The sequence below is a fragment of the Vicugna pacos genome, chromosome 30 (genome assembly GCF_048564905.1).
Source record: "Vicugna pacos chromosome 30, VicPac4, whole genome shotgun sequence".
NCBI classification, from domain to species: Eukaryota; Metazoa; Chordata; class Mammalia; order Artiodactyla; family Camelidae; genus Vicugna; species Vicugna pacos.
This window is the reverse complement of record NC_133016.1, coordinates 19019181-19045553: the sequence shown is the minus strand read 5'-3', so window position 1 is coordinate 19045553 and position 26373 is coordinate 19019181. Positions and strand designations below refer to the sequence as shown.

Here is a 26373-nt window from a genome sequence, read left to right as displayed (position 1 = left end):
AGATGCTCAGCTGAAACCCTTCAGGGAGTTCAGGGGTTTTGGGCGTGAGCCACTCATTCTCCTTGCTCAGCCCAGCAGCAGGCCTCTTTGCTCCAAACTCCCATGTTTCAGTATTTTTGGCTTCACTCTATGTTGGGCACACAAATTCAGTAACAATTTTTGCAAAGCCAGCCTAGGAGTCTGTTCCCGTGGCAGGTCCACCCCAGCCAGAGACAGCCCCTTCCCTGGGTCCCCAGGAGCTGCTGGAGCTTGTCTGGCTCCAGGGAACTGGGAGGGACTCTACCCAACAGGTGCTGGCCCCCTCACAGTGCAAGGCTCTTTGGAGCCTAGAAGTGTTTGGAGCTACGTTCCGCTTTCGGTGTCGCTTGAGGGTGAGTTGCTCCAGCTCTTGCAAGCTGGGAATTCTCTTCACTCCATCTGGGCTCCTTCCTTTGCAGGAAATAAGCTGCTAGCTCTGGGCTCATTGTGAGCCACTCTGGTCAGTTATCTTTCAAGAGCTGGGCTCATCTGTTTGGAGGCCTCCTTCTGGGAATCGAAGTGGGATTTTTAGACTACACCTCCTCTGATTGTTTTTGTGATAGTAGCTTATTTGTTGTATGTGTTTGTGTGTATATTGTCGGAGGGTGAGCCACTCAGCTTGCGCAGGATGGGAAAATTCTACCCGCTCCACCTGGGAAGTGAGCCATTCTGGGCTAACTGGGAGTCACTCTGGGTCCATTCTCTTTTGGAAGCTGGGCCATTCTGGAAGCCTCCATCTGGGAATGGAAGTGGAATTTTTAGCCTACACCTTGTTTGATCTTTTATTTGTGGAACCATGTTGTTTGTGTGTGTGTATCAATACTTGCATTGGCTGGTTGAGACATCTTTGGTGAGTAATGGGGCTCACGTGTGATGACATCAGGGCATCGTTCCCTATTGGGTTAACTTCACCTGTGGCAGAGCTTTTGGTTGGGCTTTTCCATTTCTAGTCTTGGTCATTCATTCAGCTTTATCTCTGTTGGGGTATTGGTTGGGAATCCCTCTTTTGGGGGCTAGGGAACTGTGACCCTGAGAGACCATGCTGAATTGTTTTTGCTTGATGTTTGATAACATAGGCTATGAATAATTAAGTATGGATGATTGGAGCTCCGTTACATCTTATAGTCCCCCTAGGGTATATTTTGCAAAACTGGGAGATCTTTAGCTATGCTCCCACAAATGAAAGAAAATGATATTTTTTATTGTAACACCACCTGGGCTCAGTACTCCCTGCGATCTGAACAATGGCCCCTAATGGCTCTGCTATTATATCAAAGTGGGCCTCTTGCAGTTGCTTCGGCTTTTACCTTGGCGGTGTGTGTGTGTGTGTTAGTGTCTTGGTACCTGAGTCCAGATCCTGTTCTTTCTTCTTGGTTTTGCTGAAAGTGAAACATGTCAAGGTGAGCAAATGATTTCTTTTAACTGAAGTGGATATTTGGGAACTAGAAAAAAAAAACAATCTCTGAAAATAGCCAAAATGGTTGGATTTTGTAAGAAGTATTTAGAGGAGGAACTTGCATTTCTCTTCATGTGCCTTTGAGATGTAGATGATCTACCTGGGCTCTCAAGGAAAAAAAGAGGTTTTTTTAAACTCAAGCAGAAAAACAGATCTCTGGTTCTGTCTCTACATAAAAAATTAACTTGTAAATTTAAGTGCTTACACATTAAATACTTCTATATGTCAATTAAAAAATGTGTAACTCACAAAACAAACAAACCCCAAATACTTCTAAGTGTAAAGGAAGCTAGGCAGAACAAATTTTGGGTTCATGTGATCTGGAAAGTATTCAGTGTCGAATTGATATCTAACATTAGAGCTGGCTTAGGTTTATTGGTATGATCAGTGCAGACATGTATATTTTGTACCTAGGTTTACTGACAGTCACTAAGTTAATGTTTCTGTTGCAGAGTTTGTCAGCAGAAACATCTGCTGGTATGATGAAATTCTTCTAAGTTAATGAAATACAAATGAGTTAAGAGCTTTTGGGTGAACTCTTAGAAATGTCAACTGAAATAAAATTGCACAACATGAAAGTTGTAAGTTAAATTTTATTGGGGCAAAGTGAGGACTATAGCCCAGGGGACAGCATTTCAGATAGCTCTGAGTATCTGCTCCAAAGAGGTAAGGGGGGAAGTTCAGTGTACCTGTGATTTTGGTTAAGGAAGGCACATGAAATCGATCACACTTTTTTTTTTAATTGAAGTACCGTCATTTACAATGTATCAATTTCTGGTGTACAACACAATGTCCTAGTCATGCACATGTGAAGAAAAAGCCGGGCTGGGCCTACTCGTTTATCTTAAGTGTAACAAGTGTCGGATTACTGATCTGAGTTCTGCTGGGCTAACTCTTAAACCTAAGTTACTAAGTGTCGGTTTGCTGATTCCCTGCTCATGTTTTTTGCTAGCCAGCTGGATTTTCAGAGAGACATATTTGGCCTTGAAATGTTGGTTTGCTGCCTCCCTGCCTCTGCTTTTGTGATAATGATGCTGCTAAAGCTGTTCCATGCCTATTGGCTGAAAACCCCAAGCTTGTAATTAACCCTGTAAAGCCTCACGCACACAGCTTAGAGATGCTCAGAGCTTCGGAGCAGAAGCCCCTCTGAGCCCGCCAGTGTAATAAATCTGAGTACTCCAACCCTCCAAGTGGTGCTTGTTTCTTGGCTGGCCTGTCATTTCCGTAACCCATATACATAACATATGTTCGTTTTCATATTCTTTTTCATTAAAGATTATTACAAGATATTGAAACTAGTTCCTTGTGCTATACAGCAGAAACTTAAAAAAATTATTTTTCTATATAGTGGCCAACATTCGTAAATCTCAAACTCCCAAATTTATCCCTTCCTACCCCTTTTCTCTGATAACCATAAGATTATTTACTAATGTCTGTGAGTCTGTTTCTGTTTTGTAGATGAGTTCATAGTGTCTTTTTTTTCTTTTTTCTTTTAGATTCCACATATGAATGATATCCTATGGTATTTTTCTTTCTCTTTCTGGCTTACTTCACTTAGAATGACAATCTCTAGATCCATTCACGCTGCTGCAAATGGCTTTGTTTTATTCTTTTTATGGCTGGATAATATTCCATCGTATAAATATACCACATCTTTATCCAGTCGTCTGTCGATGGACTTTTCGGTTGTTTCCATGTCTTGGCTGTTGTATACAGTGCTGCTGTGAACATTGGGGTGCATTTATCTTTTTGAATTAGAGTTCCCTCCAGATATATGCCCAGAAGTGGGATTGTTGGGTCACATGGTAAGTCAATTTTTAGTTTTTTGAGGAGCCTCCACACTGTTTTCCATAATGGCTGCCCCAAACTACATTCCCACCAGCAGTGTAGGAGGGTTCCCTTTTCTCCACAACTTCTCTAGCATTTATTATTCATGGACTTTTCAATGATGGCCATTCTGAATGGTATAAGGTGGTACTTCATTGTAGTTTTGATTTGCACTTCGGTGATAATTAGTGATATTGAGCATTTTCTCAAGTGCCTATTGCCATTAAGCACACTTTTTTTTTTTTGATATGGGTCTTTCTCTTTTTCAATTGAAGTATAGTCCATTTACAGTGTTGTATTAATTTCTGGTGTACAGCATAGTGACTCAGAAAAAGAATATATATATTCTTTTTCATATTCTTTTTCATTACAGGCTACTACAAGTTATTGAATATAGGTCCCTGTGCTATACAGTAGGACCTTGCTGTTTATCTACTCTGTCCATAGTAGTTTGTATCAGCTAATCCCAAACTCCCAATGTATCCCAATTTGTCCCTCCTCCCCTCTTTACCCTCTGGTAACCATAAATTTTCTATGTCTATGAGTCTCTGTTTTATAAATAAGCTCATATGTGTCATGTTTTTAGATTCCACATATAAGTGATATCATATATTTGTCTTTCGCTGTACTCACTTAGTATGATGATGTCCAGGTCCATTCATGTTGCTGCAAGTGGCATTATTTCATTCTTTTTTTATGGCAGGACCACAATTTTCTTTATCCGTTCATCTGTTGATGGACGTTTAGGATGCTTACATCTTGGCTATTGTAAAAGTGCTGAGAACACTGGGGTGCATCTGTCTTGTCAAACTAGAATTTTCTACTGATAAATGCCCAGGAGTGGGATTGCTGGATCATATGGTAAGTATATTTTTAGTTTTTTAAGGAACCTCCATACTTTTCTCTGTAGTGGCTGCACCAAGTTACATTCTCATTAACAGTGTCAGAGGGTTCCTTTCTCTCCACAGTGCTCTTTGCATTTATTATTTGTAGTGTGCTTCTTCATAATGACTATTGTAACCAGTGAGAGGTGACACTTCATTGTAGTTTTGATTTGCCTTTCTCTGATAATTAGCAATATTGAGCATTTTTCATGTGTGTATTGGCCGTTTGTATGTCTTCATTAGAGAAATGTTTGTTTAGGTCTTCTGCCCATTTTTTGGTTGGGTTGCTTGTTCATTTTGCTGTTAAGCTGTATGGGCTATTTGTATATTTTGGAAACTAGTCTCTTGTTAGTTGCATCATTAGCAAATATTTTCTCCCATTCTGTAGGTGGTTGCTTAAATTTGTTTATTGTTTCCTTTGCTGGACAAAAGCTTTTGAGTTTAATTAGGTCCCATTTGTTTATTTTTGTTTTTATTTCCATTACTTTAGGAGCTGATACATAAAAAATATTGCTATGATTTATGTCTAAGAGTGTTCTGCCTATGTTTTCCTTTAGGATTTTTATCGTATCTAGTCTTACATTTAGGCCTTTAATGCATTTTGAGCTTGTTTTGTATTTGGTGTTAGAAAATGTTCTAATTTTGTTCTTTTACATGTAGCTGTCCAGTCCTGTTCTGGTGACCTGTCTGTTTTTATGCCAGCACCACACTGTTTTGATTAGTACATAGCTACAGTATAGTCTGAAGCCAGGAAGTGTGATTCCTCTAGCTCCATTCTTCTTTCTCAAGATTGTTTTGTCTAATTGAGATCTTTTGTATTTCCATACAAATTTTAATTTTTCTCGTTCCAGTTCTGTGAAAAAGGCCATTGGTTATTTGATTGGGATTGCATTGAATCTGTAGATTGCCTTGGGTAGTATGTCCACTTTAACAGTATTGATTCTTCCACTCTGAGAAAATGGTGTATCTTTCCATCTGTTTATGTCACCTTCAGTTTCTTTCATCAGTATCTTACAGTTTCCAGAGTCCAGGTCCTTTGCCTCCTTAGGGAGGTTTACTCCTAGGTTACTTTATTCTTTTTGATGCAATGGTAAATGGGATTGCTTTCTTAATTTCTCTTCCTGATATTTTATTGTTAGTGTATAGAAATGAAACAGACTTCTGTGTATTAATTTTGTATCCTGCAACTTTACTGAATTCATTGATGAGCTCTAGTAGTTTTCTGGTGGTATCTTGTCTCAGGATTTTCTATGTAGTATCATGTCATCTGCAAATAGGGACAGTTTCACTTCTTCTTTTCCAATTTGGATTCCTTTCCTTTCTTCTTCTCTGACTGCTGTGGCTAGGACTTCTGAAACTATGTTGGATAAAAATGGCAAGAGAGGGCATCATTGTCTTGTTCCTGATCTTAGAGGAAATGCTTTCAGGTTTTCACCATTGAGTATGATGTTAGCTGTGGGTTTGTCATACATGACCTTTATTATGTTGAGGTATGCTCCCTCTAGGCCTGCTTTCTGAAGAGGTGTTTTTTGTTTGCTTTTTTAACCATAAATGGATGTTGAATTTTGTCAGAAATTTTTCTGCATCTAGCGAGATGATTGTATGGTTTTTATTCTTCAGTTTGTTAATGTGGACTTGGATGACTGTTTTCCTTTCCCAAGTTAGGGAAGTTTTCAGCTATTATCTCTTTAGATACTTTTTCAGATTCTTTCTTTCTTCTCTTTCTGGGACCCCTATAATGCGAATATTAGTGCTCTTCATGTTGTCTCAGAGTTCCCTTAAACTGTCCTCGTTTCTTTTCATTCTTTCTTTCTGTTTTCTGTTCTGTGGTAGTGATTTATACTACTCCGCCTTCTAGCTCACTGATCCATTCTTCTGCCTCATTTAGTCTATTCTTGGTTACTTCTAGTGTATTATTCATTCCAGTAATAGTATTCTTCAGTCTGTTTGGTGGTTCTTTATATTTTCTCACTCTTTGCTAAAAACTTGGCTCTGTGCATCTGTTCTCCTCCCAAGGTCTCTGATCATCTTCACGATCATTACTCTGAACTCTCTCTTAGATTGCCTATCTTTTCATTACCTTTTTCTTCTTCTGGGCTTTTATCTTGTGCCTTTGCCTGGAACATATTCCTCTGCTGCCTTGTTTTGTTTAAATTTCTATTTGTATTTTTATGTAGGTTAGTTATGTTTCTTGACCTTGGAGAAGCGGCCCTCTATATGAGCCATCCTATGCATCCCGGCAGGGCACTCCCCTCTCATCACCCAAGGGCCCAGGTCCAGCTGGTCCCAGGGTAGAGTCTGGTCCATGTTTGCGACTCCTTCCACAGGCTGTGGGATTGTTGTTTTCTTACTTTTGGTGTCTGGCCCCTGGTGGATGAAGCTGGACTGGAAGCTTGTGCAGGTTTCCTGGCAGGAGGGGTTGGTGCCTGCCCAGTGATGGGTGAAACTGAGTCCTGGCCCTGTGGTGGGCAGGGCCGTGTCCAGGGGTGTTTAGCATTGGCTATGAGCTCAGGAAGTTTGCTGGTGTTCCCACCCAGAGGCATCTCATCACTGAAGCCTACAGGCTATTGAGTGGGGCTAGGTTTTGGCATTAATGACCCAAGCAAGAAGTCAGCATCCAGGAAAGCTCATGTAGATGACTACTCCCTGAATGTCCACCACCAGCTTTTATGTCCTCAGGGTGAGCCACAGCTGCCCACCCCCCACCCCGACCTCCCCAGACCTTCCAAGACCAGCAGGCAGGTCTGGCCTAAGTTCCTATGAAATCACTGCCTCTGCCCTTGGTCCCGGGACACACGAGATTCTGTGTGCACTCCCTAAGAGAATGAAGTCTCTTATTTCTCCCAGTCCCATGGAGCTCCTGTAATTAAGCCCTGCTGGTCTTGTCAATTTTCACTAAAAAAAAACATAGTGAGGTTGTTTTTAATCTATAGACCAACCTGGGGACAGCTGACAGTTTTGTGCTATGCTGTCTTATCCGTGAAACAAAGTTCTCCCGTTTTTCAATGTCACTGTTAATGTTTTTCACTTATAATTTCCTCCATACACATCTTGTAAATATTCTCACTGATTTTTTCATTGCCATCTTTACCATATTCAAAGTTACTCATGAGTCTACCTCTGGGCTCTGTTCTATTCCATTGGTCCACTACACCAGAAACTGTCTTGTTTGACTTGTGTAGCTCAGTCAGTCTTGTTTTACAGGGCAAGTTTCCCTCTACCCCTAGCGTGCAGGCTCTAGTTAGCCAACCCCTGGCTTTAAATGATCACAATGTATGAGTACAGGCCCCTGGGTAAAGTATCTTAGGAAAGCATTAAAAAAAAAACTTTTCAGCCAATATGTTTAGAGTTTTAAATTTCACTTAAATTTTTCACACCACTTTATTCAAAAGTATTTATTTCCACAAATTTTTATCCACAACTGAATATTACAATGACTAATACAAGCAATTTTTATAAACAAAGATGTAGTTTACAGATTTGTTCAAAATGGAAAAAATATTTTTATCAGTAGTATTTCTTCTACATTGTTAGATTAACCCCTGAATACGATGTGAACCCCTTCCGTGAAGCAGTCCTTCATCTAAACGTCAGTTGGTAGCAAATGTTATATTCAAGTCTGGATTATTCTGATCCAGTGTCACTTTAGAAAGTATCTTAAATTCATTTTTGATTGATCCCCTTTGTGAGAATTAGAAATTTTTTTGAAAAACAATTTCAATATCTAATGACCTTTATAATAAGGAAAGAAGTCCTATGTTTTATTGTCATTGGCATCAACCTCTAATTTTCTACACCCCCTAATTTTCTAACCATGGCACCAGTGTGTACAAAAAGTAGATTATGGCTCATGCAGCAAATTAGAGAAACTGACTGCAGAGAAATATTCTATGATGAAAAACTACAGGGGCCTGCCCCATGCTGTTGAGTCATATAGGTCTTATACAAGTGCTTCGACTTTGGATTCCCCTGCTGCCTTAGAATTAGGTCAAATGTATGAAAACAATTAAGCTTACTATATGTGAAAGCAAGGGATTCTAATTAATCTGTTACTATAACCTTAATGCACTAAGACAGACTCTAAGTAAATATTTGATGAATTGATGGTAGGTAGCAGTGTTAATTTTTTTCTAAGTTTTCCAAGTTCCTGGTTTTGTCTTTTTTTTTTTTTCCCAAACAAAAGCCTTAACATTTAGTATAGGGAAATCAAGGAAAGAAAATTCTATTAACATGCCTCATAAAAAGGGGGAGAAAGTCTGTTTTCCTTTGGGTCTGATCTGCTGGCCGGGTACTACATCTAACTGCAGCTGTGATGGCACAGGAAGAATGCATGTGGGTGATGTGCTTGTCAGCTTCAGTAACAATTATTAATATGTACCTAACACACAAGACACTAGGTAAACACGTAGGTCCCATGTAATACTTAACACACAAGTTGTTTACTTGAGAATCAAATATTTATAGATTAATGTTTACAATTCTAATGTTTCAAAAGACAAATCAAAACTCCACCATGATATGTGGAACAGGAAAATTCTTCACACAGCAAGACTTCGGAGAACTGATTAAGTCAGTTATCTTGGTAACTGCTAAAGGCACACGGTGAGAAAAGAGTCAACTAAATTTTAAATACTAAAAAATGCAGATATTTGGTATAGAATTCAAACCTTTATGTTAAAGTTGTTTAAATCAAAAGTCATTGATTTCATGAACTTGGAAAATGTTTTCAGTTGAACTGACTTTAAAAAATGCAAAGAAAAATGCTAACAAAAGATTATTACAGCTTTTTTTTTTTTCAGTTTCCAAGTGTTTAAACGGGGCAGGTCTCAACATTAAGTAACCAATTACTATATTCCTTTATTGTTAGTGTCTATAAAGGACTGTTTTTTAAGTATAAAGTGCAGCTCCAGTGAAAAACCTTTACCTTCGGAAGAGGAGACCTACACCTGCCATTTCCCAGGCCAAGTAGAGGATTATTCATAACGTCCCCCCACCCCGTTTATTCTCATCACCAAGCTTTTATTCTGTAAATCCTTGGTGCCCAGTGATGAAGCAGTGACAGCAGGGAGGCAGTGACCCTGAGGGAGGGAGAGGATGACAGTATAGAGCAGGGAAGGACAGGAAGCCAGTGCATTTATGGAGTCACCACTCTAACAACGCATTTTTGGTTCTCTTGAAGATTGAGGACAGGCCTTACATGAGAATAATTTTAAACTAAAGTGCAGTAAAAAGCAAATTATCCATAATAAACAGCTTTAAGAAGAGGTAGCCATGGACGCCAATGGTTTAGACAGGCGGCCAAAGCAAGTGAGCATGTGGGTTGGAGGGTGTGGGTCACAATGTCACGTTATGCGGCTGTAGCTGGGACGGGAGGGAGCGTGCATTTCTGCGCAGCGCCCAGAGAAGCCGGGGGCTCCGTGCGGAGGCAGAGGGGACAGCGCCACCTCGGACACTAGCCGGGACACGACACTGGCTGGGACGCGGTGGGCAGCGGTGTCCGCTGGGTGGGCGGGGAGGATGGCGGGGAAGCCAGGCTGTGAGGGTGCCTGCACACGGCTGTTAAGGGCTCAGTGTGCGTGTTTCCAACAGCCTTTTAAGTTGAGGGGCTGATTAAAGAAGGTGAGGGGGTGTAGGTTCTACTTGCACTTTGTGGAGAAATCCTATCTTGATAAAACATAGAGGCTCTTCTGTGGTTTGCAAACACTGTCTGTTCCTGTCATGGGAGCAGCATACTGTTATCTACCAGAAATATGGAAAAAATAGTTAAAAAAAAAAGGGGTGTAAACAGTATGTAGGCTTTTCTAATTGAATGCCTGCTTTTGAGGAGACAAAAAATGATAAAAGCAGCAAACACATAAAATCTGTTGTACATCAGTTGAATACTCCTTTTTAATCCTTATTTCAAAAGCAGAGAGACTTACAATTTTTTTTTGGTAAATTTGAAAAACGTTGAAAATAGCCTGAAAAGGGAAAGTTGACGTAAACAATTCTCTCTTTAAAAAGAGCACATACACCAAACAAACAAAACAACAACCCTCCCAAGCTTTGGAGTAGTAATTTAAACTGGCTTTTCAGAGAGTCTGATCCTTAAGGTGAAGCTGGTTTGCCTTTACTATTTGGATTATCTGGAATTACTGGTGCATTTTGTGATGTTCTTGTTGGAGGTGTAACGGCATTAAGGGATTTAAAGGCTTTCATACTGACTTGTCTGGTTTTTAATCTGTAAGTCAAATGAGTTATTCTTTTCTAACATTTCACGTACATAGTTTTGTGAAAGTTCTGTTGATCCAGTAAGTGCAGGGACTAGCACTGGAAACCATCAAGGATATCTTTCTATTTGCTCAAATGTTAAGTTCGGGGCAGCAGCATTTTTAGCATAAATAACTCCTCTATAAATCCACAACTACACAAATAGGTTTGAGCACATTAAGGGCTGAGTCTTCTAATTTTGCTTCAGAAACCAGTCATCCACCTGTTTAGCCTGGAGGTCAGTTACATCATTGTCTCTGCATCACTGGGCATTAAAAAATACCTTTGGGAAACTTCTCAAAAGGACCAGGCCTGTATTTTTATCCTCAGAACGTCTCCACGTAAACCCGTCCACACCTCTGGTTCGTCGACATGGGGAAATGTCGCTTGCTGTAGGACAGTGCCATGATTATTAGTACCGTTGTTTATTAAAAAGTCCTCTGAAGGCAATTTATGTGACTTTTAGTATCATTTTACTTTGGACATTCTCCAGTTATATGCAAAGATCAAAGTTAGGCAGTTTTGATTTTATAAACTGCCACCTTCTGTATTGCCGTGGGGACTACCTGGTGGCTGTAGATTAGGATGTGTATTTGTTTAGACTGCAATCATACTTTAAAAAAAAATCTTCCATATTTCAAGTGTTTTTATTCTGAGCAGTAGGTACAAAATATAATGACAGATGTCTTATTCTGTATAGTTCACTCTGCACAGGCTCTCGACCTCTAATTTGATCTACTTTTATAGATTTGACAGATCCTTAAATTTGCTTTCCTGTACTATATGCTTCCTTCTTCCTCCCACTGGCAATCGAGCCAAAGCTGGAAATGCGCATTTTTAGACTTGATTAAGGAACTCCAGGTTGAGACACGCTGGGATGTGGATTGAGTCCATTGTCAGGGAAGATGGATTAAAGGGGAACAGGACGGGAAACATGTGCTTGAAGTCTAACAGCAGCTGCGGAGGGTCGTTCCGATCCTGCAGTTGTGCCTGTGGGGAAGAAGAGACGGTGTGAAATACCTGCCACCTCTAAAGAGAGCCAGTTCTGGTGACTCCACAAAAGCGAATCACAGAAGTATTTCTGTGAAGATAGGGAGGCTTTCAGGAGAATGTGGTCTCCCTCTCCCTGGTATTCAGCAAGGAGAGAAGCCCTGGTTTAGGCTTGCTGGAAGTCAGATGACTAACTTGCCTCCTAATTCTAGCATACTTTAAAAATTTTTTTCCATCTAAGGGAGAAAATACACTTCAGGTAGAAATCATATGGAGAGGCAATATGGTGAAGGGGTTAAGGTCAGGGGCTCTGCAGGCAGATAAGCCGAGCTCTAATCCTGGCACTGCCCTGGGCAAGTTCTCGAACCTTACAATGCCTCAGTTTCCCCATCTGTTAAAAGAAAAGGGGAGAGTGATATCACACAAAATGACAGAGCAGGAACCTCTAGGAGTCAGTGCCTCCACTGGCGCAAACACTGAGCTGGAAAAAGCAACTGGCACCCTCTGTTTGGGAAATCTGGAAGCTCACTGGACACTGAAAACAACCAGGAGAGTGCTGATCTTTGCTAATACAAGAGCAATGTGCATGAACCAGCTTCCAGCCCCACGGCAGCTGTAGTCCTAGAGCAGCTGGCTGTTATCAGGGCAGGCAGTGAGGCCTTGGCCTCCAAACACTTGGGTTTGTACACTTTGGTCTGGTGGCTCCCTGAAGGATTGGCACAGAGGCCTGCCTTGATTTTTGGCTCTCTTGGGATGCAGTGACTTCCTCCAGTGGCATCAATTAGAAGATTTAAAGGGACAGAGCCCCTCCCCCTCTACTTGGAACCAGATAATGTAGGAAAAATGTAATAACTAAAATGAAAAATTGCAGTTTATTAAAGGGGTCCAACAGCAGACTTGAGCAGGCAGAAGAAATGACCCATGGACTTGAAGATAAAGCAACTAAAATTCTCCAGTTTGAGGAATAGATAGAAAAAAGAATGAAATAAAAGTGCACAGAGTCTGAAAGACCTGTGGGACACCATAAAGTGTCCCAACATAGACATCACTAAGAGTCCTAGAAAGAGAATGAGACAGCAAAATATTTGAAGAAATAGTGGCTAGATTCCCAAATCTGATGAAAGCCGTATATATCTCCAAGAAGCTCAACAAACTCCAAGCAGAATAAACTCAACAAGATCCACACTAAATGATCAAACCCCAGCCACAAAGAAGAAATCTCAAAAGCAGCAAGAGAGAAGTGACTCATCAAATGGCAAGGTCCCCTCGATAAGATTAAGAGCGAATTTCTTGCCAGAAGGCAGTGATATATTTGAAATCCTGAAATTTCTTCTTTCAGTCAACCAAAAATTCTCTATCTGGCAAAACTTTCAAGAATGAAGGGGAATTACAGTCAGCCCTCTGTATCTACAGGTTCCACATCTGTAGATTGAACAAATCACGGATCAAAAATAGTCAGAAAAAACATTTCAGAAAGTTCTAGGAAGTAAAACTTGAATTTGACACACGCTGGCAACTATTTACATAGCGACTTAAGAGAACAAACTTCCACCTGACTGGCAGCCCTCCCTTGACCGTTGGCCTCTATTCTCTACTTACACATGATGCTAAAGTTAATTTACTCTTTCCCCCGTCTCCTGCTGCCTTTAACTCACTTCTTTTTATCCCTATTTCATGCTGGCAATAACTTCACTGGCTAAAGAAGTTGTTTTGTAAGTTTGAGAAAGCATTGTCTCCTCAAGGTGCTACCCACATATATTAGTAGGAGAAATGTTCACTGTTTTTTGAGTAATCTTGACGTGACTCATCACTTAGATGCTGTCAGCTGCAGTCACACATAAAGGTTAGGCGCACATCCTAGGAAACTCATCCTTAAGTAGAAATCCCTATACTCGTAAGATAGATTTAAATGGTCATTTCCCTAATGTTTTCTTTCAAGGCTACTCCTAAGGGCAGATAAGTCTTAGAATCAAGATTTATGAGCTCAAGTTGTTTTCCTGAAAGATTATTTCTTAGATCCCTCTGTGGGTAGGGTTGATACTCTGCTTACTTTGCTAAATCCATTTTGTGCCATAGTTTAGTAGTAACATGCTCGTGGCAAATGAAACAATACTTAGACCATGCCTAAAATCTGAGGCAGAGATGATTAAAGTTCAGTCTTCCGTGTATACATAATAAGTTAGTCATGGGTGGTTTAATTCATTTTTACCCAAGGAGAACACCTAAGAACGTAAGGTCTTCTAGAATATAATGTGGTCAGTATTTAAGAGAAGCAAGGTTAAAATCTAAACTTTCAATTCTCTTTATTCGTTCTGTTGAAGAGTAGGTTCTTGTCTTGCCGCAGAAAGAATTCAGAGACGAGACAGGAAGGTTAAGAAAGTAAAGCGAGGATTTGCTAAGGGATGGATAGTACACTCTCAAGGGGAGAGTGGGCGGGCCCAGGGGAGCCACTGCCCTGAGTTTCTTTGGCAAGCTGGTTACATAGAGAGTAAAAATTAATGGGTGGAAGAGTCACATTCCCTGATTTTCATCCCAACTTCGCCTTCCCGAAGTGGGGAGGGATTTTTGTCCTTATTTAGTCTGGATCAAAAGTGTCATGGCATTGGTGCACGATGGGGACTTCTAATCTGCAAGGCTAATCTGATTGTAATGAGGGTATATTGAGCCAAAGGTTATACTGGGACACAAGAGATTCCTGCCTTTTCCTACCTTTCTTTGTCGGCCTCCAGGCCACTTGTCACCCCAAAATGTGTGATGCTTATCAGCCCAGAGATTCCTGCTTTTCTTTCTCTGTCCAGGGACCCCTGTTGTTTACATGATACATGGTTTCCTGCATTTGGTGAGTGCTCCACTTTCTCTGCTCATATCTAGCTATCTGCCTGCTCTAACAGTTTTAGACTAGGACTTTATAAAATTAACATTTAAAAACTCACCTGGATTGTTCGGATAAAGGCCACTGTTACTCGTTCTTCAAATTCATTCAGGGGAGTATAAAGGTTTAAAATTTTGACAATCTGTTGAAATTAAAACCAAAGTTCAGCACAGAGCTAAATGAACATCAGACAACTTTGGCACAGGAGTACACTTCTTTTTAGTCAGGACCCCTCGACTTACATGCAGCTGGACTGATGTTAGGGGGTCTACATTTAGTAAACTCAAATCTGTAAGCTTTGCCCGGTAGGTCTGAGCTCTCTATTGTGGGCCACAACGCAGTGGTCGCGGGCGGTAAAAGAATTTACCAACAACCAAAGACCACGAGGAGTTAAGAATAAAGGGGAGGTTTAGTAGATACGCTGCTACCAACAACTGTGGGCCACACAGATGAGGGGTGCCTACGGGATCCCCGAGGATGGGCACGCAGGGTCTTTTATTGGGGAGAGGGGGCTGTGAACACAAGGAGTAGGGGGCTGCACGATCAGTTCTTGCACAGGTACCTGACTGGCTATAAGGTCTGTTAGGGATAACTCTGAATAATAGGATTTATGACTTTGATAATAGCAGGACATGAGGGCTGTCTGCCTAGGGCATTGTGAGCTGGGCTATTTCTTGGGGCGGCTTAGCTTTGTTAGGGTAAACACACATCCAGAGAAGATGTTTCTACCTTGCAGAGATGCAGGTAGGCCAAGGGTCCTGCAGTGGGGAGTGGGGGTTAAGGTGTCAGTAGGCTCCAGGCACACAGAGAGCCCAGGGGTGGGGCTTTTATGACTCTAGAGAGTGCCAGCCGGCCCCACATCTTACCTCCTTCCCGTCTCCTACATATCCACCCATCTCTCCCCCTCTGCTCCATGGCTTATAAAGTAATGAGGATTTTACGAAACTGGTGCCTGAAAGCCTCAGCCTCTTATCTGTAAGTAATTTAAAGGGTTCATTAAAAACGTACTGGGTATCTTACCTTATATAACAGCGGTCTTAACAACACCTTTGTGCCTCCCCCCACCGCCCCAATCACTTACTAAGGGTTTTTCCTATCTGAACGGAAGATAATCCTTTGTCTGCCTACCAACTGTCTGGTGGCAGTAGCCTGCCCCGATGCAGAGCAATGCCAGTTGCAGGCTAGAAGCAAAGTTATGAAAGCAAAATAAGTTTAAAAGGGGAAAAGGTCTGAAAACTTTCGGTGCACATATAGACGGAAGTGGTTTTCTTAAGAGTTTGTTTAGTAGTTAGCGGGGAGGTAGGAAAACTAATGTTTACTTTACTGATTTGGGATTTTGTTCTTTAGGTGCCGAGCAGGGAGAAAGTGCATGATTTAATCTGGTAAGTGATTTCCTGGTGGTGGGCCCATTTCTGAAGAGGCACATGTGTGATGGAGGGTGAGGTTGCCTGGGTGTGGATGGGGTTTATCTTTTTTTATAGACTATCTCTACAACTGAGTCCTAATATAAATACAGTGGGGTGGGGGAGGAAAGGAGCATTTAAATGCTTCTAGGTTCTCACTGACTTTATATAAAATAATGTAAAACGTAACTATAATGGAATCATGGTTGTAAAGAAAATGCCAAAAGCCGGATGCTGCCAGTTTCTGAAAGAAAAGTTAATTTCTAGGTGAGCGATTTTCCAGACTTCATCATAGGGGCTTAAAAAAGTTGGTAGCTAAGCTTGATGTTTTGTGGGTTGACTGCCTTATCTTTCTAAGTGAACGAGAGAGACCAGAGAGTTACTGGAAAACGGTAGCATCTTGTTTCACAGACCAGAGTGGTCCTGGGCTCATCTAGGAACATCGCATCAGCTGAAACTTCAGAACTGTGTCACTGGGGGTGTAAACGGCCGGGAGTGCAACACTAAAAAACCACCACCGGCGAGAAGGGACTTGAACAGGAAGCTGGGTTTGCTCTGAGTCTCCTGGCTGACAGTGCCCGCACCTGCTGGGTGCTGAGGGAGGAGCACAGGGAGCAGATGGCCTCGGCGTCCTCGGGGCTTTTCTTCTTTAGCTGCAGGAGCTGAGCTGCTTGGATCAGAGGTTCCATGGTTTCAGCAGCTCCGCTCTGGTGCAGGTTTCTTCCCCGAAGCCACTCCTCCAGCTGACTTATGTTGTACCTTAGGCAGAGTAAGAGTGAGCTGTGTTAACCTGGTCCCCTTACCTCACTGGGATGAACACACCTCTTGGGTTTCTTCTGAAGTGTTACCATCCTCCTCATCTTAATTATCTCACCTGGGCAAAAGCGTGAAAAGTGCCTGGCACTCAGTAACTTTCCGTGGAAAGAATGGGGGCTTCAAATCATACCAAGATGAAGTACTTCAAGGGTCTATATTAACTACATTGAATTTAAAACAACTTACATTTAACATTCACAAACATATTTGTACTTTTATGTGAGCCTTCATGCCTCTTAACTCATTGTCTTTCCAATCTTTATCTTAGGGCATGTAAATGTGTTTAAGCTTTGAATTAATTTGTTTACCACATCACCATCTCAGTGTGTGATAAATTTCACCAACAAAAAGGTGACAGGCTTGAGTCACATACTGGTGATGACAAGGACCATCAGCTGGATTTAGACTTCGTTTTCGGAGACAGGCGGCTCGTGCCGGCTGGAGCTGGCGTGTGCGGCCCCTCCATCCTCGGGGCCAGGGCGAGGCGCCTCTCCTACCTGAGCTGCATGCCTGTGCTCCAAGAGCAGACGTCCTTCCGCAGGAGCAGGTTGTTGAGAGTCATCGCGTTGATCATGTAGAAGAGCTGCTTGAACACCTGCAGGATGATCTCGGGGTCCAGGCCCTGGTCGCACATGACTGTGTGAAAGGAATTCATCTGGCGGATGACGGCATCCAGGGAGTACGAGTTCTCTCCATCCACCATGCTGGAGGAGCGCTTCCGGTAGCCCGTCGGCTTCACACCAGACAGGCCCTGAATGCTCTCGTTCTCCAACATGGCAGAAACTGCAAGAAAAGCATGATTAGAGAAGCTGCATGTTCCCAAAGACGACGACTTGGGTCACTCAGATCACATAGTACTTGGGGTTTTGCCTTTGATCCCCCGTGGAATTGCACAATGTCAACATGTTTAGAAATTCTATGCCAAATTCCCTAAGTTCCTAATGTGTTGACCTCTACATGGAATAAGATTTCCATATAGAAGACTTGGACCAAATCTGTTCACTTAAATTTGTTGGTGATGGGCCATAGGGAAAGGCATGTAGCAATTCAATTCTGTATTGGCTTCAGTGCTGAGAGTCCAAAATCTGAGAATTGAGCAACTTGGGTGTGGTTTTGGCCCAGCCACTGACCTGGGCCTGGATCCTGAGATCATCCTACAGTTGTTCAAACAGCTCTTCTACGTGACCCCTGACCACGTAAATCTTAGGTTAGCTGGTCTGTCATACTTCTTGCACAAAATTCAACTATATGCCAGGCACTTAATATTTCAATATTCCTTTTAATTGTCTAACAACCCATTTACTAATGAGGCAACTGAGGCATAAGTAACTTGCCCGAGGTCATGGTGCTAGGAACTGGCAGGGCCGGATTTAAACTCAGGTCTGTCCGATTCCAGAATTGATGCTGTTAACCATCACCTTATTCTGAGTCGAGGCTCAGACAGGAAGGAGGATTCGGAATGAATCTTATCCCAAGGGATGTATTTCTGGATGGCACATAGGACTCTGTCCTACTTGGAATTCACTTACAACCTACTTGTGTTGCAGGAACCTGGGGAAGGCTTTACCCACAGGTCCAGGAGACCGTTTCCTCCCTGCCTTTCAGGAGCACAGTGAGTGATGCACACATGTGTCGTTCTTCTTTTAACTTAAAGAATAACTGCTCTTAATTTTTCAGTTCTGATTTCATGTCAGCTGCCCAAGTGTACTACTGCTTTGGCTAGAACGTTCAGTATTTATTGCATGAGTGCTTACTACTGTGTTCTTTTAGATGAACATACTTTATTCATGAAAAAAGGGAAAGCAGTATCTATGGGCAAGAAGATTATATTTTTTCACTGTATGTGCACTTATGCCTTCTAAATTTATATTTATTACCTATGGAAATTAGTTTTGGGGAAAAATACAATATATTACAAAAAGAGAAAAGGGAAAAGTGATCTAGACTCTCACTACCTGAGCATCGCATACTTTGCTGGGACGGTGTTGAAAATTTCGTAGCTCTTTCTGAGCAGATGGCACACGCCGCCTCAGCTGCCTTCACCAGGAGGGCTCTGGCTTTCTGCTGGCCACGCCTAAAATACCCATTCCTCCCCGAGCAGGCAGTGCTTACCTCCACTTCAGACCCCAGGACGAGAGCGGGCTATCTCCTGTGCAGCTTACCTATCATAGGCTGCAACAGGCCCTCGGCGATTTTAATGAGCTGCTGGTAGATCTGAATGGAAAGGTCGCTCAGCACCTGTCGGTACTCAGTGAGGTCAAAGTTCTTAAGACAGTGTTCATTCTGCTTCGCGGTATTCTGGGTCATGAAACCCTGCGGAGGGAGAGGCGTGCTTTACTGAGGTGCCGTGGTCTGCCGGGCCCAGCAGGACTTCTGGGCCTCCAGTCGCTTTGGCAATACCCTGTCTGTGGGGATTTGGGGGGCTCTGTCAGGCTCTGTCTACTCATATGATGTTCTACAAGACCCTGTCAGGTTCTCTGAGGTCTCCATGATGGCTCTTCAATTTTAGGCCGTGTAAAAACTCAGCATGATAGAAAAGTTGAAACTGCTTAATTAAAGAGGCCTAAACCATTTAGTCCAAATCTCTGGAGTTTTCCTAAGGCAGCAGGTCCCTGGAAAGAGGGATCTACCATGCTTTCTGAGCCTTTGCCCACTTCTCTTCCCAATATACCAGGTTCGCCTAAAATGTTACATTACACAATCCCTACAGGAGTACCGCGGTCAGACTGTATGTTTTTAAAATGAGAAATTTTATATGGATTTATCCCTTGGGTATCAGAATTAATGGATGAACTGAAACGACTCCACAGCTATAGCATTGTGTCTGCTTAGCTCTCAGGCCAAGGGAAACAAAGAGTAGCTGAAAGGCCAGTGTTTTCAAAAGGGTGCCTACCCCCAGCAGAGCCTCTCGTCCTAGGTCAAATCACAAAGCAAGTTTTAATGAAAACAAACGCAGGCAGAAGAGGGGATCACTGAGATAGATGTTAGTCTACAACGATGTGGTTACACCGCAGTTCAAGTCTTGTCCCAGGGCTATAAGCACATGGAACAACAGCCTAACGTCACGGAACTCTGGGTCCTCCCCAGCCCTGTGCTGCGCTCCGTGCAGGATGCACACAGCGTTGGGCCACGTGATGACCCTCCATGAGACAACCTTAAATGCAGCTCTGTGCTCGAAGTAAAAGCTTGTATGTGATATTGGGGTTACGTGATAGAGGATATCTGGTTCGAAAGGAAGGCCACGTCTCCCATTAATACAGTAAAAGCCCCTTCTTTAATGTTTAACCCATCCCCTTTCATAATAAAAGCGGGTGTCGAGCAAAGTTCTGATTCTAAGGAGAGAGAGGGAGTCAAGGCCCACTCCCAGGGCGGCAAGACGGCCGGCTCGGTGTGTGCTTTTATCATCCCAGGGAGAAGAGTCTGTCGCAACTTGTGCTGGCACCGAAGGTGGAATGAAGCTTTCAAAATTATTGCGCTATACTGATTTACACCACGTGCTGGCCTTGGGAAGGGTGGAGAGTGAGAGAAGGGAAAGCCGAGGAGGCCTGCAGGGAACTGGGAGTGTGGGCAGTGTCTGGGACGGGCTGGAATCTTCCCTGGAGAGACTAGGGTGGAAAGAGGCCATATGTTACTAGGTCATTGGGCTGAATGCAGAGCATGGGAAGAGCTCTTTCAAGAACCAACAGTGGGAACAGTGAGCTCTAGATAAAGCAGGACCCTGGAGGTCCACGGTGGAACATGGAGTGATGGTCCTCAGGCCAAGGAATCGAACTTAGTGGGAAGCATGAAGGGGTCGGTTTGCACATAGATCGATCACCCTGTGCCTCTTGGGCCACCTCCGTCTGCCTGAAAACGGACAAGCTAGCTGGCTGGCTTAGAAGACAACGGTGCGTCCTGTCAGCATTCACAGAAATGGGGCTTTTCTAGAGCTGCTTCAGAAAATTAAGGTCACAGGGGCTCTCAGACAATGGATGGTTTTTGTAAACTCATTTACCCACAAATCTACTTATTTCACTTAGATGCTTTCCAGGGCCCTCGGGGTCAAGGAGGCCCGCCTTTCCCCTGCTTCTAGCTAGCAGGTGCCTGGAGCCTGAGGTCAGAGAGGGTGTTCCAAAGACCTCACACCCTCTCCTCGGGACACATGTCACCTCAGAATGATGTGCGGACAAGACCGAGATGCCTTCCATGACTGACACCTCTGCCCCCGTTCTAACCTGAGATCCTAGGTGCTCTGAGGTGGAACGCGTGTTGCTGGGCACAAGGGAATGAGGACCTAAGCGCTGAGGACACGGGGCACTTCAGGGGCTCACCTCATCCCCACTGTACTGCTTCAGGCAATGCAGGAGGCGGCAGGTGTTGGATAACCAGAAGGACGTCATCTCAAAGTCATCATTATGCTTCTGTGACAAGAAAAGACATTCTTGGTTATGCGTCAGCAGTTCCCATCTGGTTAAATGCTTACCCGTTAACTTCCATGTCCACATTTCCTCCTCTCACCCAGCAGTCCCCAAGCAGACCCAGTGACAGGCGGGCCCTCGCCAGTCACGAGCAGAGATGAGACTCACTGCTTCTCCACTGCTGGGGATGGTACACGACCTCGTCCCGGTCCCCTGATCAGAGGCATGCACACGGAGGACAAGTCTTCTCTATGGCTACAACACCAAGTGACACAGAGCCCTGGGCTCTACTGTGACCTGGCCGGGCAGGTTCTCAGCTATCAGCACTCAGACAGAAGGAGTGGCAGAGAGCATGCCAGTGAAATATTCTGGTATCCCATTTATCTACAGAGGCCAGGTGTGCAACAATTTGAACTCTGGAAAATGGCAACAAGCTGTAACTAAATGATAAAGGTTGATCAACAACCTGAATAGCAACACTGCAGCTCGTGCACCAGGACCATGGCTTTGGAGCACGTTCCGTCAGGTCAGTGTGGTCATGACGTAAATGTCAGGCAGAGGGGTGAGCTATGGCGACAAGGAAGCTGAACAGAAAGTGACCGGCGGGGGCTGAGTGTGCTAATTCAGGAAGCGACACCACCTAGACTGGCACGAACCCCCCTGGAGCTCACAAAAGAGGTCAGGGCAGGAGACGCAGCCCTGAGGGTCGTGAGCAGGCGATGATGTACGTTTAGGGCCAGGAGTGGATAAAAGTGACCACGGAGCCCATGGCAGAGAAGGCCTGGCACGGAGCTGGGATGTGCGGGCTGGCGCGGGCCCTCACAGAAGGGAACGGGTCAGGCAGCGGGGCTCAGAGCTGGGCGGGACTCCATGCTTCTGAGGACGGCTTGCACCCTGAGTGGCAGCGTCTGAGAACTGGGGACCAAGGGCTCGGGCCTGCTGGGAGCTGTCAGTCTTTCTCTCACTGAGGACTAATGTCCCTCAGAAATCTTACTTCCCACCATGTGACCCCACCCTCTGTGCGGCTGGGCCTCAGCAGGCAGCCTGTGACTGCAAGGGCTACCAGCACATCCGTGAAGAGCCTTGGGCCTTCAGGTGGTGCTCCTGAACCCCATTAGAGCCCCGCGAGCAGCCCTGGCCCAGCCTAGTGTCTCACCTCGGAAGGTGGTGACTGTCAGCACCCTCCCTATGCCCCCACCCTGGGCAGCAGGCACCCAGCCCCTTGGAAAGGTCTGAAGAGAGCCTGTGTTCAAGTTGCATCCCTGAACCTCACTCCAGGATGGGGTCAACCTGCCCTCAGCTGAGGCAGGATGTCTTCCTAGCATCTCTGGTCAAGTCCTCTGAAAATGCCAGTGTTCCCTGGAGGTTTAGCAGGGAGCGGCTGGAGGGCTACACGGGATTTCTAGGCTTCCTGCTGTGAGCCCAAGCATCCTTCTTGAGAAACTGCCCAGGCACCCCTGCTACACAGGCGAGCTGCTTCTGCACTTGAATCATTTACCTTCAGAGCTGGAGATTTTGGAGAACTTGCTACTGCAAAACCCAGACAGAGAGAGGCAACGGTGGGCTGCTGGCTTCACTCAGTGCCCCCGCAAACCACCACCTTCAGCCTGGACACTGACCTTGAGGACTCTCTTGATGCCGTTGATGGTGGAGGTCAGCAGGGAGTGCACCTTGAGGTCATCGTTCACGTAGTCCGCGTACCTGATGCACATGTAGAGGATGTAGGCAGGGAGGCAGGGCACCGTGCCCGCCAGTGTCTGCGGCTTCAGGTCTAAGAGCAACAAACAGCAAGAGTTAGATTTGTAGCCGGGCACCTAAGCCATGCAGTGAAGTCCCAGCGTTCGTGCGGAGAGGCCGTGTGCAGGCAGCTTAGCAGGTGAGCTTGCCTGGGGCGCCAGAGCGATGACCGCGGGAAAGAGCCACCTGCCTGCTGGCAGGAGCAGTCTCCACTCCCTGTTGTTCCCTTTCACTCTGATGCTGTGAACTTTGAGTTTCATTCATCAGAGATTAAAGCTTCATTCCTAGCGGCATTTGAACAAGATGCATGTTGTTTAAGGATATTTGAGATGAACTTACACTGCATTTCGTTGCCAGACAATTGTGGGGGAAATCTACCTTTACAAAAAGAACAAAATACTCAACTACTGAAAATACCCAAAACAGAGAGCTGAAGCAAAACTTTTGTGAGGCTGAAGTCACACTCCATTCTTCCTGTGGCCCTCGGCACAAAACTCAGCAGAGTGGGACCTCAGCAAACTTAAATCTCTCTAACATAACATTTACCTTTTATTTGAGCTTTACCCCCGCAAAAGCTACCACCTCTTCAAATCCCTCACATTTGAGAAGGGTGGTGCGGCTTTAACACAGCACCGTTTCCTGTGAGGGGTGGGCGGGGCGGTATCCTTGTCCCATTTTACTGACAGGAGACCTGAGGCACAGGGAATGGAGCTAATGGCTCAGGGGCCAGAGGCCCAGACCACCAGGACTTTTCCTCCAGCTCTGCAGGTGGCTGCTGCACTGGGCTGCGCAAAGAGCAAGAGGGTGGGCTTGCTAAAGCGAGATGGGGTGTGAGACCCGAGAGGTCGAGGGGTCGGAGCTGGTACCACTGGCAAACCAGGCCCGGGGCTGGGAGGAAAGCAGCTCCCAAGAGCCCTGCATGCTGAACCCTGGGGGCAGCCCCCAAACTGGCCACAGCGTCAGCACCACCTGGGTGCCTGTCAGAACTGGGACGCAGCTCCAGGTGGTGGCTGAGAGGAGGCAGGGGCTGTACGGGGTGGGGGGGGATGGGGCTGTGCAGGAGGTGGGAGTGGGGTGCATAGGGGGCCCCGACCTGTCACCAGATTCCGCACGAGCAGGGCCTCGTCCTCCTTGTGGTACTCCAGCATGCCCTGGAAGTCCTTCTCCTTCCGCTGCACGGTGACCTGCCTGTTGAGCTCGTGGCGCTTCCTCTCACTCTGGGCCAACGCCTGGGCCGCTGAGCAGGAATGAGAGACGCAGCATGAACTGAAACCTGCAGGCTCAGGCCCTGGGGCCAGGTCATCTCAGGTGGGTGGGGTTTGGGCCTGGTCTGGGGACCCAGGGATCGTGGGTTCTCTGGGCTCCCACACTCTTTACACAGTCTGTCCCTGCAGCCTGGGCCATACTCCAAGTGTGACAAGAGGAGCTTAGCGGCAGGCACTAGGGTCCACTCCAGACTGGAGCTGGGGAAACACCCAAAATGGTAACAGGCAAGTTTGGACCAGAGGAAACTTGGGAAGGATGTGAGGTAAGGACAGGATGGCTGTACAGCCATGCTCTTGGGCAGCTGCTTTTCCCCACCCAGCTGTGAGGAAGGGAAGGGGGGTGTGGGGGAGGAGGGAAGGGAGAAGAGGTTAGGAGAGAGGGAGGAAGGGGATGGGGTTGGGGGGGAAGGAGGGAGGCAAGGGATAGGGAGAGGGGAGAAGAAAAAGCCTGAGTGACCAGGAGAATGAGAACTCTAGGAACAGAAAAGAGGATTCCAAAGAGGAGAGGGGCATGTGGGATATGGAGAGCATGGCCCAAGCTCTGCCCTCCCAGAGCCTTGTCTAGAGCAGCAGGGGGACACAAGCAGGTGATTAAACAAATACATGATAACTGTGATGGGGACTGTGACTGGTAGGCATGTGGTGTTAGGACAGTGAATGAAGGGACTTGAGCCCTGCGGACACAGCTTCTGAGCTGAGGTGGAAGGGTTAGGGGTCGGGGGCATCACGGTCGTGAGGGGACCAAGAGAGGGTTCCTGACAATGTGCAAAGAGGGGTGGGAAGTGACATGATCAGCTCTGCAGCAGGGCGTCGGAGGAAATCATTCTAGCTGTTCCTGGAAGAGCGATTTAAATCTCTGCCTGACTTCTCTGGCCCAGATTCCAATTAGGAAGTTTAATCCCAGAACTGACCTCTCTCCTTTCTGACTCCCACAGGATGGAGCGAGGCCCCGTGGTTTGGGGCTTTGTGTTACAGAGCATTCTCTCATTCAGGAAAGTTTTGTCTTCTAGTTTTAAGCCCTTTGAGGGCAGGACCACAGGGCCACCGTCTTGGCTGCCCCTGTAGAGCTCAGTCAGCACCCAGACACCCGCTGAGTTCAGGTGTCCGTAGTCCAGATTCCGGCAGACGGAGACTGTTCAGGCTCCTGGGGTCTGTGTGACTCTGTCACGTGACTGCACTGGGCAGGGGCGGCAGGAGGTTGGGGAAGGGTCGGGGTGGGGGGCAGGGGGTCCCCTCCCAGGGGCGAGGCTGAGCACACCTGCGCCTCACACACACCCACTCACCACCTACCTTCTAGGTCCTGGACTTTCTTCATGTAAATCTTCAGTTGTTTTTTCAGCTTCCTCTCATTCTTTTCCAGCTTTTCAACTAGTTCTTTAAGGTCCTAAAAGCACAAGGAAGCAGTGTGAGAACAGATCTAATCCTGCCCTAGTGGGCAGGAGCTAGAATTCGGGCAGCCATCGAGGCGGCCGGCCCCCCACAACTTGCTGCTCCCCAGTCTGGACCCACAAAGCGGGAGATGGGTCAGAGCGCTCTCCCAGTCAGGACGGCAGACTTCTCCCGGCTCCGGCTGCCTGGTGCTCTGCCAAACACACAGCTCTCTAGGCCAAGGCTCCTCGGTTGCCATGATGACCCCCAGGAGACTCAGCCTGGGCATCCCCAGGTGGATGGGCGGTGCCCTGGGAAGGAAAGGCAGGTGAGGGCACGAGAGTGCAGCGGGGAGGTGTCAGCTGCAAAAGCCCGCAGGCCAGGGAGGCTCCCCGAGGCCCAGAAGTAAAACCGGCCCTCGCTGGGGCCCCTCTGTGGCAACCTAATCCCTAGCAACCATCGCCACTGGGACCTGGAACAGTACTGATGTCATGCTGTTCCAGCTGGGCAGTGGGCCTCTGTGGCTGGGGAAGCAGGGCGCTCCACCACCGTTACAGACTCTGCGACCAGGGGTGATACAGAAGACAGAAGCAACATGCCACTGTGGGACCTCAGAAGACATCGGGGTGGCAATTTTTAAGCTTGGCCTACGGATGAAAGTTTGTTCCCACTGCAAACTGCAAACCTAGTTATTAACATCATCAAGGACTTCATTTATCTTAATAAAAAAAGAAAATAAACTTAAGTTCTCAAATTGAGAGGTATCTAAAAATTCAGCTCAAATGACAGGAGGTGCAGCAGAGTCAAACCCAGACCAGAGACCGACCGTCATACCCGCAGCTGGAGTCAGTGAGTGGAAAAGACCCAGGCACCTCGAGAAACCTTAGCCGGGATTCTTCTGGGTTCATCAGGTCTCCTGTGAAGCCTCAGCTCTACCCACCCTCAGCTCATCCTCAGGCATCTTTCCCGAGCTGTGCCATAGTGTGTGGATGTCCCTGTGGCTCCCTGGGCCGCCTCCCGGCCCCAGCGGCTTCACTGCATGCCACCCACCTCTACCTGTGCTCACGCGGCCCTCTCCACATCCAACTGCA

At 45.6% G+C, this 26373-nt stretch overlaps 1 protein-coding gene and 1 long non-coding RNA gene across 4 annotated transcripts in view; one reads left to right on the top strand and one right to left on the bottom strand.

Annotated features, from left to right (window-relative positions):
* The window catches only part of LOC107033658 (uncharacterized), a 96976-nt gene that overhangs the window by 64635 nt on the left and 5968 nt on the right, over positions 1-26373 (top strand). For both annotated transcript variants that reach the window (XR_012065760.1, XR_012065761.1), the window contains exons 3-4: positions 15644-15678; positions 18063-18127. This is a non-coding gene — a long non-coding RNA (uncharacterized lncRNA). The remainder of the gene's footprint in view (positions 1-15643; positions 15679-18062; positions 18128-26373) is intronic.
* The window catches only part of MYO5B (myosin VB), a 289752-nt gene continuing 274441 nt past the window's right edge, over positions 11063-26373 (bottom strand). For both annotated transcript variants that reach the window (XM_072952259.1, XM_072952258.1), the window contains exons 31-39: positions 25205-25298; positions 23743-23886; positions 22532-22683; positions 20826-20915; positions 18678-18828; positions 17013-17298; positions 16284-16458; positions 14358-14438; positions 11063-11424 (exon numbers count right to left, since the gene is read on the bottom strand). In XM_072952259.1, the coding sequence (XP_072808360.1) occupies positions 11272-11424; positions 14358-14438; positions 16284-16458; positions 17013-17298; positions 18678-18828; positions 20826-20915; positions 22532-22683; positions 23743-23886; positions 25205-25298 (1326 nt within the window). In that variant the 3' untranslated portion in view covers positions 11063-11271. The remainder of the gene's footprint in view (positions 11425-14357; positions 14439-16283; positions 16459-17012; positions 17299-18677; positions 18829-20825; positions 20916-22531; positions 22684-23742; positions 23887-25204; positions 25299-26373) is intronic.